The following is a 16,414-nucleotide window of genomic DNA, read 5'->3' as shown; positions in this document are numbered from 1 at the left end:
ATGCCGAGCGCGTGACGTAATAGGTAACGGTCGGGTGACGGGTGCACTTCACCACTCTGTCTCGACTCGTGCGCGTCGCCTGAGCCCAGCCTGACAGCCTCGTGGTCGTGAGGGACGGTGTGTGCTGCTGCTGTCTTACTCGTACAAGATCACCTTTTCTGTGAGTTTGGTTTGGAGTTGTCGTTCAGTGACTCTTTTTTTTAGATGAACAGTGGAGTGACGTTTCATCAACTAACTTGTGAAACTGAGTAGATTGTTGCTGCCTAGAAGAGATTTGGAGTCCCCGCATTCAGACATGACTAATACCTGGTCAGACGCACTAATACGATGTGCTGGATTGAGACGACAGTTTGCAGCACATTTGTGAATAACCTTCTGCGGACAGGACATGAATAGTTGCGCATTTTACGCATTTTTGAAAACGTTGGCACAACTCGACGTTTTGACTTCGGTAGAGATGGCACGCCAGGGGCCCAGACCAGGTGTTCTATGATTCATACCCCTCGTGTATGGGCACAGCACTGAGGGGCGTCTGTGGGCTAGGGGATAGATAGCCGAGCCTCAGAAGAAGGTTGTGGTACGCTGGGGTGAATAGCCGCTTTGATACCCTTAAGTGCTCTACGAAGGGTGCCCTTCCCGTTGTGTAATGTGGACTAGAACCCGAAGTCAGGGCACAGGCCACAGGGGTAGAAGGGTTTTTTAGGAGGTGGGTGAATTAGTTACTGTCGAAGATATTTGCAAATCTTGGGGTAAATAAGTCCCTTTGGAGCCCGAAGAAACCACGAAAGGTGGTAAATTGTTCTACGCGGACGTCCCCGAAGCGGGAACGGGACAGTGCGCGTTGGTAGGCGGACAGCCCTTTAGGACACGCCGCACGCCCTTTGCTGGTCGAGTTTCTCGGTAGATTCGTGCCGTTGCAGCGAATGCTGCTGACATCGCCGGCTTCTCTTGTCGCATTATACGCGCCCGTTACTGGGTATCGTGACGCGGGAGATGTGGGCAGAGGGGGCACTGGGGCAGAGAGGGCGCCGACTGTCATCTGCCTGCACGTGCGGGCAGTTTGGGAGGGAAGCAGCCATTTCGCCTGCTCTGTGGTGGGTCGGCAGGAATGGGGTGCAGTGAGGCACCCCGAGCCTGGGGCTGTCACCGGGTGCGTACTGACAAGGAAGTGGGGCGGCCGCGGCTCGCAGGGTGACCGCCGGGGCCCCGATCCCTCTGTTTTTAAAGCACGTCCAGCAGCTTCACCAGCTTGTTGTCAGACGGCCATTTTGGAATCTGCAGCAGCCCTTCACTGATGGCGTTTTATACACACGCTTCCCCGCTCCGGGCTCTCACCCGGGGGAAGCGAGCAGAGGGGGCAGAGGGACGCAGGGGTCGCCGGGGACATCGGAGATATTGTCTGGATCGAATCGTAGGACATTTTATGTTAGGAAGGAGGGATGTTCACAGGCGGGGCTGCTGTGCAAGGTTTGCAGGGAGAGGCTGGCTGTGCTCTGAAATGACACTTTTCATTGCTAGCCCATTTGGAGGGTAGCGCGGGGTGCCGTGTGTTCTGCTAACCGGGTAGGATTCTCGAGGGATAGTAACAATCAGAGACAGAGTGTCCATGATTGTTTTGGTACTGGACGCACCGGCGTGGGTCTAAGCGGGTGCCCTGCCCCCCCGCACCCGCACCCGCGAGAAGAGGCCTGAGCTTGCTCTGAACCCCACACAAGGACACCTGGTTTAAGGGAGCACCTTTCCACACACTACAGCCGTCTGATAACATACTATTGATAAATTTACACACACATTCTGACGGCCTTCGATGTACAGTAAGTAAAATAGTTCTGTTCTAGACGTGTATGTGCAAAGATAAAGAAAAACGCATCGAGCCATCTACTGCCTGATGCAGTCCCAGGTTTTCTGATACAATACTTGGGACATTTCTTAATTGGTCACCAGCGTTGCATTTCGATGCACGATTTTGCTGTACTGTTTTTAGTCGTTCGTACAGTGTTTTTTTTCTTTTTTACTCTCTCTTGTATTGCATTGCTGCTGTTGTTGTTTCCCTTGGTTTGTGCAGTAACTTCATTCCCGTTAATGCCAAGGCCTTCCTTTCCCCGTGTTATCTATTTTAGCAATGACCCCCTTGGAAATCTTCCTAATATCTCATTTGTAAATAATGACCTCACTCCAGAACTCTAAGACTTCTCTCCAATACGCTCCCTGATAACTGGCCAAGTTACTGTGGGTCTTACGGCCAGAGCATACATGACACGGCAAAAACAAACACACTTCACCAGGGTTACTGGGGATTAGACATTTCATGAGACTGCTTGCTTAATGCGGCCATTTAACAAAGGGATTCCCGACAGTTATGTCGCTTTTGTGCCATAAAATATCAATGCAGGTAGCATTAAGGATTGCGCGCTTCGCTGCACTGTAGGCGTCTGGTGCTCATAAAGGGACTCTGGCGCGCGGGCTAGCATTTATGAAGGCGCTGCTTGCTATGCGGGGGGGGGGGAGAAGAGGGAGGGGGGGGGGCCTGTCGCAATGTCGCATACTTCGAGACAATCTCCATGGATTTCAACTTTATTCTACCGCCATTAACAGAACAAATAACAACCCAGCCGTAAAGTGCGAAACGACAAGGGACTCTTTTTAAATCCTGCAAAAGTTGGTCGCACACTGCTCGTCACACCAGCAAGTTGCCCCAAAGGACTGTGGTAAATGTAGTGGCGACGGGGGGTACCCCTATGCCACGATGTGTAAAAAGAACAGTATGTGTTGCGTTAGCCATCCCTGGACACGTGTTTCGAGGTAGTTGCCTCTCGTCAGCAGGGAGCAGGTCAGTGTAAAGGGGTGCCGTGTGGACTGCCAAAATGTAATTAAAACAGGTCAAGTACCTCTCATGGCGCGCAGGTGCAGATCCAAGGCTCGTCAGCCCGTTGGCTCAAGGGAGCCGTAATAAATTATGCAAAAGTTGGTCGCACACTGCTCGTCACACCAGCAAGTTGCCCCAAAGGACTGTGGTAAATGTAGTGGCGACGGGGGGTACCCCTATGCCACGATGTGTAAAAAGAACAGTATGTGTTGCGTTAGCCATCCCTGGACACGTGTTTCGAGGTAGTTGCCTCTCGTCAGCAGGGACTGTGGTAAATGTAGTGGCGACGGGGGCAACTTCTTCTACTCTTAGAGCTGAGATTTCCATGAGTCTTATAGTCTGAATTCAGCACCTGAGCATAATAGGACAGAATGTATGAAGCTCTGTGGTAATACTGAATAAGCAGCTACCTATGTTATGCCATCTATTAATGTAATAACTGCACTTTCACAATTGCTTTATTAACCTTCCTGCTTTCTCAAATTTGCTTGAAAATGCACGATTTTTCTTCTTTTTTTCCAAAATTTTCTTGGGGGGGGTAATCCCCCCAAACCCCCCTTTTGGGGTTCGGGCTCGCGAGCTGCGCTCGCTCGCTACGGTGCTGTATGCTAATTCGGTTGCGCCCCACCACTTTCTAATCTCACCCACCGCCCCTGTCCTTCAGCTATTCCTTTGTCACAACATCAATCATATTTTGAATCAGCACACAAGACAGCATACACAGAGTCGACACTTAGCTTCCTTGATGGCTTCAGTTGCAATGTGTATCACCCCACAAGACAGCCATTCGATGTGTGGAGTGTCAGGTAGTGTTTGTGAAGGCATTTTCCCACTTTATAATGCCTTTGCAACCCAAAGCGAGAGCTTTAAAGATCAACATGATTCTGCTTCGAGAGGACATTTCTTCCTGCTGGTCTGCTGGTTTACTATCATGTGGAGAAACAAATCCACTTTGGGAGGAAGTATCTTCATGGCAGGCCCCTCACTATGCAAAGTGCCTGGCAACCCCAGCATTCCTGCTGGGCCAATCAGTATGTATAGAGAGCAACTGGCAGCCTCCGAACCACTGTTACGGAGTGGCTGTTCATTTCAATAGAGACCACTAGTGTGTTGCAGGTGTTGTTCAGGTGGTGTTATGTTATGTAATTTTAGTATACAAAAAATGGATGAGATGCTTGAATTATTCTCAGCCACTGTTAATTAATATTAGCCGTAGCCCAGTCCATCGCTATTGCACACTAGGCCACCACAGTTTGGATCCAGCCATATGCAAATCAATCCGGCCACTTCAGACATCTGAAGCTTCTACCCCTGCTCGAAATGACCTTCCTCCTGAATCCCTTCTTTGTAGATTTCCTCTTCTTCGTCTGCTTATGGTTCTGGCATCACTGAGGGCTTGTCTGATTCCTCTTCTTTGCAGGCTTTCTCAGAACTGAAGGGCACTTAAGGGGATTGAGAATCCCTTGATGCAAGATTGGACTCAGTTTTCCTCTTTATCAGCACTTTCATCTTGGCCTTAGGTGGTTCTTCCTCTTTTCAACATTGAGAGCCTTCTGCTCAGTGTCAAGCGTCAAGGCCGGTCATATTGGCACACTCTTTAGGCTCCTCTTCTCTCCCACACTCCTTATCCCCTTTCATAGTCCAGGCAGATTCTGAGGGTTTACCACCAACTGTATCCTTTGACTTCGAGCTGTGGGGATCTCTTTTGTTCATGGCTTCTCCTCGATCACCGAATGCTTTGTCACTGAGGTTCTCTTCGAGGACTGTGAGACAGAGGGTCTCAGCTTGGTTCCACTGCACCCGTGTGATGTCACCTGGCACTTTGACCCCCTTCCTTTCGAGATTTCTCTTTTTCGACATACGGTGACACCTCGGTGTCGGATCCTTCACCCCGTGCAACTTCTGTTTCCTTGGGCTTCTCCGAGTCGCTAGACAACCCTAGGCCTCGTAAGGAGGGTTGTCTATACTGTGACTGTGTCATGGCTCTATGAGCCTACCTGTGCTTCTCGCTGGTATTTAAGGTATTGGGCAGGAACTTGGTACGTGCATCACACCCCTTTAAGCTGTGATCATTCAGCAGACTAATGTTATACACCTCGCGACTGTCCTCCTGGACCAACTTGGTGGCACTATGGCAGAACCTAAAGGGGGTATGCTCCATCCTCGAAGCCTCAGATTACTTGTATGTTAATTCTCCCAACCACGTGGCGGAGGTACTTCCCCAAAAATTATTCGTTTTTTTCTCTGTTTTTTTCCCTTCCCTCAACATCGGTTGCAGAATTCTGTTATCCTTAGTGTCTTTTCAGTTCTTTTCTGGTGTTCCTGAAACAAAAAGTTAATTGTTTCACAGCTCCTAAGGTCTCAATTATGCTTCCAGACCCAAGAGGGAAAAAATGAATCTGAAAATGACAAGAATGTACAAGGGATCTGAGGCATATGTCTGACATTATGTGAGGAGGGATACAGCACACAATGGTCGATGTTCTCCACCGAAGAAAAAACACAGAAGAGAGAAAAGAGACAATTCTGAATGCAACCACTAAATGGCATAATAATGCACAGCATGGGAATCCACAAAATATTCACACTGCAATACCAGATAGCCTATTTTACTGAGAGCTGGTTCTTAAGTCAGTGAAAAGGTAGGTAAAGTCCCATCACAAGCCTACACAGGGGCACAAAGTGCAGTTGGTATCTAAGCATAAGTATTAAACAGAACAGAGAAAGAGAGTCCATAGAGGCATGCCACAAAAGTAAAAAAAGAAAAAACAGACAAGCAGACCATTCTAGTCCTTAACTAAATAGGTAAAAGAATATTGCACCAACCTAGTGATTTACAGCCAAAAGTGCACGCATTCAACCATTGCAAGACTCCCAGAAAACATTAAAGAAAGCTACCAAAGGCAAGGTAACCCAACAGTCCAGATAAATCTCCAGTAATCCATCCAGATTGGGAAACAGAACCCTACCCAATTCTTCCAACTGTTCAGAGAAAAAAAACTCCAATCCGAGCACACAAAGAGAAGTCCAAAATCAACAATGTAGTAAACACAGGTGTAGTCGTAGTCCGCTTTTAATCCAAAACATTCAGTCCGGGTCACACGATATCCAATTTTTTTACAGCCAATATTCAATCCAATTGCTTTACATAAAGTATTTTGTTCATCCAATCCACGTAATCAGCATATACTCCTTCAGTATTATATACGAGATAAAGCCAACAAGTGTTTCCTCGTAATTGATACCTCAACTTCAGGACTGTGGGAACAGGACTTTGGGGGGCCGTGGCAGGCCCCCCTTCACCCGGGGCCCTCCAAATCGGTCACGGGGTTGGAGTGTGGTGGACACTATTGGGTGCCCGCCACAGGGTGTACGCTTTTCCCCACCCATCCCATTTTGCTATGGGAGCCTGTGTATGCATTCGGTATACAGGCTCCCATAGAGTTCAATAGGAGCCTGACCAAGCCGAGTCTGTCAGCATACGGATACATCATACTCGTTCGGTCAGACTCTCACAGCGCATTTCGCTAGGAAAGCCCTTCAGATTTGAGTCGTACAGAGGGCTTTCCAAGCGAGATCAGAATCAGCCCCTAAATGTCTGCTTTAGAAGAGGTTGAAAACACATCTAGATGAGAATCCAGAAGAAACCAAATGACAAATCAAGCAATCTACAGCTCTTGCCAATTCAAGAACTAGACAAACCAATCATGGTGAGTTTATTACTTGCAACTCTAAAAGGAAATGGCAAAATATATGTTCCTCCTCTGAAGTACAATATTTCTATCTAAGCAACCTTAAATTAAGCTGTAGCTTCATCTGCTTTAAAAGCTGAATAACAAATATTTCTTAACTAGCAGGAATGCTGTGATTATAAGAGATGCTACTGAGATTTCAAAGAAACAAAATCTGTGTAAGTGTAAGGGCTATACGTCGATCATATTGTCTTAATAAAAACCGATGCACAAGAAGCTTCACGTACTTGCATCCATCCTTTTGTACAGAGATCACTGAAGAATCGGAAGAAGGGTCTGTAAAAAATTTCACGTGATCAGTGTAAAAAATGTGTGAAGTCGCGGTGACAAACTGCGGTCATTAATACAGGAGCACTTAGTACTGGTTCCATCCAATGCTTATGGCTGCTGCTTATTGTGTTCAGTACCCAAATAGGATCTGTGTGTTCATAAGGAATTGACATGGATATGTGATGTCTTAAGAGTGTATCAATGATTGACGTTCTTAAGTGCAACATTTAACTGCAACATTTTACATTTATACACTGATCGCGTTATTTTTTTATTAGATCATTCCTTGATATAATACTGTTGAACATTCATTATAATTAAAGTAATATTTAGTCAATTTAATGAGCGCATATTAATATTTGAGAAAGGTATAAAAGAGCAGGGCTTCTCCTGCTTTGTTATCACTGATTTGTTTGGAATGCCACTTCTATGTATATAATTATATTGGTCAGTCCCATATAATTATATTGGTCAGTCCCTTTTCACTGTTGTTAAATTACCGTATATGTGGTGTCTATGGGGAAAAAACACTCTAGGCCATGAACAAGGCGCAGGCCGGAATGTGTGGACCTTGTTGTTTGCCATGGCGAACTATGAAACTTGGGAATTAAATCATGCTGATTTTTCTTATAATTCGGTGACGTGTCTGTGAATTTCTCCATTTCGATTTCATTCTGGATATAAGATACATAACGGATAACCTAGTAATATAGTACACAACTGCCATAGATGTTTCTGGTGATGTCATAAATAAAAAAGCAAAAGACCGAATGGTTTACTAATGTCATCGCACCCTTCAATGGCAATATAGGACCATATTACACATGATAAGTATAATGTTTTTTCATATTACATGATTATTTTTGGGTAGTCACTCAGTGATAAACACATTTTTCTTCAAAGTGCATCTAACAATGGCCACTGATTAGAATTACAATATTTAGGCTTACGTTTGTGAAAAATCTGCAGATAAAAAATGGACAATGGTGATGGCCAGTGGATTTATGCTATTCTGTGGCTGCAACTTTTACTAGATGATTGTGAGTTTACCATATTTGCCACATAATTTGCAGAATTTGAAAATTTCACAAACATTTTCTTCCAGCTCAAATTGATGAAGATAACACTGCCATAGAATATGCCTCATAATTTAGCTTTTTAGCCACATGATTTAGATCAGTTTGATGCAAGACTTGGTCATCCATTGCCCATGATCCTAGTGGCCCGAACAATAGAATAGAGTGGTTTCAGTGTTCCATATAAAATACGTTTTTTGTACCACCGCATTTCGTGCCATAAAGAACACCCAGTCTGAGAAAATAAACGTGTGTGTTAGTGCTCGTGGGAGTGTGTGTGAGCGTGTGTCCAACAACCTCACCTGCTTTTATGTGCCATTCCTCTGCGCTTGCTGGGTAGATGGGGGCTGAACCATAATGTCTCTTGAAGGCCAGCTGCTCCTGGTTCAGGTGTTGTTCATACAGCCCTGGCGGTTTCCTAATGCTGCTGCTTTTCAGGTGAGGCTTTCTTGTAGCGCTGAAGGAGGTATAAAACTTGTTATCTACATGACTTTTTTTTCCGAATCTCCTTACTTATATCTATGGTGTTGGTTAACTAGAAATGTACAAATTAACACAACAAACAGCACTCACAAAGAAACAGGAAGCAGACAGTCTCACACACGTTGCTTGCCATAGTTTAATTGTCAGCCTTTCCACTTTTCAAATCATCGTTGCTAATGCTCTCCACTTGGTCAAGTGCTGTTGTCTTCGACTTTTTCAGGAAACACTTCATAATTGTTCAAAAGCAGCACGCGGTGCTGCTGGGTAGGAACTCAGGGGGGAGGGGGGGGGCATGCTTTTAAAGATAACCATTTGCATGATTGTCTCAGTAACCAGCCATGCGTCGTGGTCTCTCTATTGTACAGTTTCTTTTAACATACCTTTCCCCCATTCAGTCAATACAACTGTGTTTTAAGCAACGTGAATGTTCATCCTTAAACAGCAAGAATAGAAAGCTATGCGAAGCAAAATCTTGGAATGAGACTGCTTCATGAGCTCCTTTGCGTGCTGTGAAATATTGTCTTTATATCACTGCATTTTGTGTAATAAATACACCTCAACATGACATAATATATACACACACACACACGTATAGAATTGTTTCAAGAATCAAAAAAGATGGTTACAGATTTGATCTGATTTAATCCCACATTAGTAAATATGCTCCTCTCTGGAGGCAGACGGCTCGAGTAAAGGCGAAAGGTTAGTTGTACATAGAGCAGGGTGGGCGGATTGTACACTTTTAACTACAGAGAGGCAGACGATCTTTATGGATGGTGTGAAAGATTCTGGCATCTAACACAAAAAGTAACTGCAAAGAATCACACATGGAAACAAATAAGGCGTCAGTTGCATACACAGCATGCAAGTAAATGCTGTTGATCTTGTTCAATCAATCTGCTTTTCGATCAGACAGTTGGCAAACCGTGAAGCATAATTCACGCGTACAGAGGTTTGGCTCATTCAGCCAAATGTGTTTATCCTAATTTCTAAATTAGTAAGTGACCTGTTTCATTGCAAATTTTTATTTGTGGGTGGGATAGGAAAGGTACAGTAGACCACTTTCATAATCGTCATAATCTTCATATCACAAAAGGACAAGAAGACGATTGGTGAATAGGGAGTTCAGTGGTCTGGGAGATTAATCTTTGAATGAGACATGCGGAGATAAAAAGAGTAGTTAATCTAATGGAAGAGTGTCTTGTAAATAGGGTTGCCAAAAAGTGAAGTCACATGAGATTTATACATTTTGCACGTCTAAGAAAATGTTGTTTGAAGTCTGGTAAGGTACATTGTAGACTGCCTAAGCCAGAGCCACAAATTGTTAATAATGAGGAAGCAGAACGTTCCTAAAGAATGCCAGGGTGTGACTCACTGACTGGATCACCTCTGAACATCTGTGAGCAGCTATGTTTCTTTTTATTTGTAGGCATGAGTATGTCTTCCAGGAGCAGAAAGGACAATGACCATCCTCAGATAAAGAGATCTTCTGTTTCTAGTTGGAGACCTAGAACAGTCTTGGCTTAAGATTAAGTATCTGGAATACTTAAGAAGTAGCCTAGTAGCCGTGGTGGCGGGTGCTCCTCCAGATCAGAAGGGAACGGAGTCATCACAAGCTCAGTCCAAACTGAGGGAACAGTTTAGGAGATCTAGCAAAGTTAGAGCTGTTGAATGAAACAATGTACGCAGAATACTGTAGAAACTTGAGTAGGTTTAGTATTTCACAAAATACCGCTATTTGTGTCAAACACTTGCCAAAAAACTGAAGTCCAAATATCCAGAAAATGATCAAATTAGACCCTCTAACTCATCAGAGGATGAGAGCCCTTATCCGTTCCTGGCTGTGCTTCCCCCTGCAAGGAGCACTCTTTATCCTGGCTACTACTCTTTATTGTCAGCTCTCACCAAGTCAATCAAGGTTGAGAAATCATCTTTGGATGTTTCCTGTGGCTTGCAGTTGAGTTCTGTGCACTTAGAAAAACACACATTTTGACAAACGCCCGTGAAAAATCAATCAAGTGACTATAGTGCTGTATATCCTTCACTCATCTGAAGCTTAGTATTCATCTTGCCCTTCCTGCGGCTCAGCAAGCCGTTCCAAGCAAGGGAACCTGCTTCAGATACCTTCTGCGACCAGCCCCTGCTAGGGTGTGCAGAGATACCACGACTCCTCTCTATGGACCGAACCTCTGACCACAGGATGATCTTGTTTACTTACAGCCTGACCTTTCTATTGCTACCAGTCTTAAAAAAGAAACAGACACACATCCACATTTTTCCAAAGACTGAAGTAGGCCCCTAATGGCCTCCCTTATAGCAAAAGTTATTCTTCGAAAACTTTGTGGTTATAATGGTTAGTAAATTCTCTTCTTTTCACATATAACATTTTTGTGATTCTAATCAATAATTATCTATTATTTGTACATTGTGTATAGGTTTGCACCTTACATTCTATAATGTGTAACTGTACCGCAGAGTGCTGATTGACATCTACCTTCTTCAACGCCTATAGTGGAGCTAATATGAAGTTTAGCATGTAGTGCCTACAGATAAGTCAATGGTATGTCAAGAAAGCATTTTTCCTGCCTCTGTTTGTGGACAGCTGCATTGTGGTACTGTGTTGTGTGGCTAAGCTAACGGGTACTGATCAGATACCTATTCTATCATCCATTTCCCCACAAACATGCTAATCCAAGTGGGCTCGCAGATTAAAATTCATTCAGGAGCACCACCTCGCCTCACTTCATTTCTCCTCACATCACCTCACATCTACACCACTAGACCCCTCACACGCACCTCACCTACACGGCTTGGGAAAAAGATCTTCGACAAAGAGCCCCTCATAGGGTGCCCATCAGGCATTGCAGCACCGGCCTGACGAGGAGAAAGCCCTATGATGGAGCATGACACCCAAATGGGTGAATGAGGGACCCACTTTCCAAATTCGGAGACACCCACACTCCACTACTGAGTAAGGGTGTTGGCCAATCTAGCCTCCTTCTCTTCTTTCCCCACCCTGCAGGAACTGCATACTGCTTTGGTGCTACATTGTATTTATTGGGGCCTGAATGCTGGACCTATATGTGCCCCTTCTCCCTCATTTGTACTGAGTACGGATGAGAGGAGGCCAGATACCAGTTCTTTTTTAGGTTGAATCTAGGCAGCATGCATGCGTTGTCTGGAAGACCTGCTGTAGTCGATAAAGGACTTGCCTCTTGCCTGCTGACTTCCCATTGGTTCAGTGCCGCTTTATTTGCTGCTTTCTAAATGGTTCATCTGGCGATATGTCACTTTCGTTTCTTCGTAGAGGAGCACCACTCAAATACAGTGTTTGCCCGCTTACAATGGTGATATATTGTTTCAAGAACTCTTTTTTTATAATTGTGGCAGCGCAGCATGCGAAAGTGTAGTTCCGCATACGGTGGTCGTGCCCTTCTTTTGTTCTGCACAGCTGCCTCTTCTCCAGCTCTTTGCAAGGAATGGAGCCAGTTCATGGGCTGCTGCCCCGCACATGGACTGGCTCCATTTCCCGCAGAGATCGGCTATTTCCCTGCCCCTCTTTACCACTTTTCTGACTGACTACAGAAGGCTTGCATGCAGTACCAGAGCCCATTATTAAGGGTTTTGATATTTTTAATCACGGTAAGTGTGAATTCAGCAGTAGCCATAGCGCGCCGATCTCAGTCCATCTAAGTGTTTGCCACTGTTTTGCCACTCAATGTTAACGCAGTTCCCGTTTAAGAAGGCAGGTCTACCCCATAAACGTGCAACTTACCCCAAAGCCCGAGTTTCAAGCCGGCCTGGAGTGACCCCACCTTCCAGTTCCACAGAGTCCACATTTTGAAATGGCTGTGTGGCTGTGACTCGCCTCCAGTGTCTGTGTCCCGAGGAGGTGCAGAGGTGTGCGTTGCACCCCTGTTGAGATGGCTCAAACGTTTGGCAAAGGCCGGCGGCGAGATCATACACAGGCTTCAGTCGGTCTGGAGCTGGGAAGGCTGCCTTTATATCCGGAAGCTCTCAGCGTTTGAATTCCTTGGGCTAGCCGCAGGTCACCTGCACCACTGCTACATGAACAGTCGCCGCTGCTCGGGGAAAATGCTGTCTACTCTGCACAGGGGCAAACACCGGCTTTGAAGACAATGAAATAAACACAAGCGGAGTCTAGATCATAAAATAACATGTCCTTCGCGCCGCGCGCTTCACACCTCAGGAGGTTTAAGATAAAAATGTTATCGTTCTCGAAGCCTTTCAGATTCGGTGTTACATACAGTGCGAGTATTGCCGCGGGACTCGCGCATCTCTAGAAATCCGAAGTTCGAGACTCTGTTGTACGCCGCCATGAATAACAATCATGACACGCTGCGCGTGTACTGCGCTCTACAGCACGTCAAGGTTTTGTAGGGCGCATTAACGCCACCGCGCTTCCCTCCGAAACCAAAGAAATTGCGCCACAGGAGGATCATTTTAATGATGCCCTCACCCCACGTCCGTCCTCTCAACCCCCTCTCCTTTATTCATGCATTTTCAGAGCTACTATGAATGCTGCCGAAGTACTAAGAACCGGACCCAAATATTCGTTCACTTTCTGGTTACATGCCTCAATACAGGAATGGCAAGGCCCAAACTTCAATCAGTCAGAGGAAAGGCACAGCAGCGTGTTCAGTATGGCAGCGCCAGCACACCTCAGAAGCATTTGACATGTTTGTATAGGGCATATGAATGGCAATGGCACCATGCAAATATGACCACGCCACTGCAAAAACAATAAATAAATATGCATTGTAATTCACGCCCCCAGTAGCTCCTCCTGTGACGTTCGCCGTTCCCCTTCTGCAACTTGTTGGTAAACATCGGGGCACATATGTGGGAGGAAGGACCTTTCACCACTTTTATTAATGTTTTGCATTCACAGCGCGCTCTCCCACAGCGTCCACGAGCAGAACAATGAGGCGCGCTGCACCACAAGCACAAACAGGAAATGCGCTTTGTGGAACTTTCTTTAGGGTTTGACAGCATGTGTTTATGTTTTCACTGCCAGCAGGGCTGGACAGCCTGGCGGGATTATATGTGACAAGGGTGAATGCAGTGCGGATTTCATATTTTACATTTTTAGGTCTCGCCTGACCCAGCCTGACCCAGCGCATGCGCTGGTCTGGCGAGACTTATTGAGAGGGCTCCAAAAAGTGCTACCAGGCCAGCCTAGAGCTACAGAGCATATGTGCGGGGGTGCGCGCGCCGCGCTTTACCGCAATTACTTTCACTTTTGCCGCTTTGATGTTTGATCGCGATCGAGATCTCTTTCACTGCCGCTTGGCATAGCCAATAGGTCTCGCTATTGGGACCTTATAAGTATTTAGTTATGCAACTGTTGCATGGCTAAACACTTATAAGGTCCCAAAGGCGAGACCTATTGGCTATGCCAATGATTGTTTTAAATCTAGCACCAACACTGAACTGCGTGTATTATCTATGCTGCGTCTGCCATTGTTTGATTGTATGCATGCAGTGTGCACTTTGCCCTTCCCCCGCCACTCTCCGTGGTTGTGCAGCCTTTTACTGGTCCCACTTTGTTGCTTCCACCCTCCCACGACGTTCACTGTTCTCCTCCCATAACCTGTTGGTAAACATCGGGGCATGTGTGTAGTTGGACCTTAGCTGTCAGGCTGCAGGTTTAATCGACTCATTGGTTACGTTGTTTTCCTTGTTTAACTTGCCAGGCTTAAGCACCGGCCACAACTTTGTGCATCAGCTCCTGTCTCACCGATAAAGACAACGCACTCATTCCAAGCATATTTTAAGTCCAGGCAGCGCCCTTGCAGGCATGCTGGTTTTATTTATTCAGTGGAATGCGACAGTCCAGTTTATCACGGCTTTCTTCACCCCGTGAACTTGGAATGTAATCTTGTTTTTGTAGCAGTTCCTTCCTCTAGCGTGAAGCAATAATTTCTAAATATTACATCTCCCTAATTAACAGATAGACAGGTATCTAGAGGCTACAAAGGAGTGAATCAGGACTGTGTGGGCATTCTCATTTGGATTGTTAGCAAAGTCAGCACAAAAGGCTTTCTTTGCAAACCTCCGCAAATAAGGGAAAAGCACAGTACTTGACAAACACCCACTATCTAATGTTTTTAAGGCGATGTCCCAATAAAACCTGGATTTTTTTTTTTTTTTAAATCTAACACCCTATGGTGTGCATGTTTTTTTAGGTCTCGCCTGACCCAGCGCATGTGCTGGTCTGGCGAGACTTATTGAGAGGGGTCCAAAAAGTGCTACCAGGCCAGCCTAGGGCTACAGAGCCGGTTTCACACTAATTGGGGCTCATCAGTGGAACTTGGTTCCAGTGGCATGCCCAAACATGGGCACCTTGCTCACTGTGCCACTGGAACTAAGATACACCTGACTGATGAGCTTGAATGAGAGCAAAACCTGTCTTGGATTGCTTGTTTTTTGGTTTTCTGATACGGTATGGTGGGCAAAGGAACAATATGTCAGAATGCTACCCCAAGCGTTTGCCAGTGGTTAGACTTGTTGCGAGTATTCCTCTCATCATCTTTTGTGTGGTTTATGTACCACCTGTACGTGCACTGTGCCATATACTTAGACATGTTTTTGTTTTCAACTTTATACAGTGTGAATGTGGCCCATGGGCATTGGAGAGCGCTGTGCATTGGCACCAGTTATATTACACAAGGTCATATTAATTTTTCATTATTTTAGGCACAGGGAGATTAAGTGATTTGTCCAGGATTACATGATGTTGAGCCTATGCCGGGGCTCGAACCTGGTTCCCCAGTTGCCAAGTCGGGAGCTCTGGCCATTATGCTACAGGTTGATGATAACTTTGCACGCTGCCAGTCTGGCACCTTCTGCAAACATAAGACGATCACTGAATGTGGGTGTTATGATAAGGATCAAAGGCATCCAGGAAATTGGTTTAAAAAAGGATACTCTTTTTGCAAGTGGCACTGGCACCGCCTTTGCGCCGGTTGCTTTACCTTCTGTTCTAGTACTGCGGCTGCTGAAACAGACGAGACATCAACAGCGGGCCAGGGCGGATCGCAGCCGCTTCCTTCTGATGAAGGAAATCATTGGGAGATTTCACCTTCAGAGAGACAACCTGTTCAATAGTGAAGAAATCTTGCTAGGAAGTAAGGTGAAGAGAGAGCAAGGAGAAGCTGCAGCTTCCCTGAAGCCTTCAATGCTGCTCTTGTTGCTGAGGCTGGGTTAAAACTGGAAAGGCATGGTGAGCAAACAAACGATGGATTTAGGCCCGTATCTCTGTACTGGGGTGAAGGTATGACATTACTCTGCATTCTGTCCATCAACTGTTGTTTTTGCATGAGGCCAGCAATGCCGGCAGTGCTCAGCTCATTGCAGTCATCAATTATTTAAATAAGAAGTGCCAGGGCCCAAGATGTTTCTCATGAGACCACTGCAACTTTCACCACTTAATGTCCATGCAAGCCGTGCAAAACACCAGTACCAGTCATCCGTATTTTCCATTAAATTCCCACAACTGTGACAAGTTGGACTATTCTGTGTGACCCAAAGCTATAAAAATGGCATGAGCACCTTGGTAGTGTTATTATTTTTTATTGTATTTTTGAACACTTTGCTTATGTGCTTCTTAAAAAATAGTATGACTGCATCACCTTGTGGTGGACCTTCATAAATAGGTAAAGGTGCCACGAAATAAGTGCCAGTGCAGAGCACCGGCAAAAACTGCACAAATTAAGCACTGGCACATTGTACTCTTGGATGGTGCCCATGGTGCCCATTGAGCATAGAATGCATGTAAACCCCTCTCTGTCACCGTGCACAAAGTACCAGCAAATTGTTTGTTTTCTTATATGAAAACTATTCTAGAACTCTTGTAGAAGTAGAGATTCCATTCAGAGTCTGTATTAAAACATATGGAACTTGTAGAAGGAAGAAGGACTCCTTTTTAGGTAAAGACTAACTTC

At 45.5% G+C, this 16,414-nt stretch overlaps 1 protein-coding gene across 3 annotated transcripts in view; it reads right to left on the bottom strand.

The window, feature by feature from the left end:
- AGBL3 (AGBL carboxypeptidase 3) overlaps nucleotides 1–16,414 on the bottom strand; it is a 616,174-nt gene that overhangs the window by 32,262 nt on the left and 567,498 nt on the right. For all 3 annotated transcript variants that reach the window (XM_085651966.1, XM_085651965.1, XM_085651967.1), the window contains exon 20: nucleotides 8,267–8,421. In XM_085651966.1, the coding sequence (XP_085508092.1) occupies nucleotides 8,267–8,421 (155 nt within the window). The remainder of the gene's footprint in view (nucleotides 1–8,266; nucleotides 8,422–16,414) is intronic.

Source organism: Triturus cristatus, chromosome 4_1, assembly GCF_964204655.1.
Source record: "Triturus cristatus chromosome 4_1, aTriCri1.1, whole genome shotgun sequence".
Classification (NCBI taxonomy): Eukaryota; Metazoa; Chordata; class Amphibia; order Caudata; family Salamandridae; genus Triturus; species Triturus cristatus.
The sequence above is the reverse complement of the archived record's forward strand: the minus strand, read 5'-3'. Positions and strand labels throughout refer to the sequence as shown.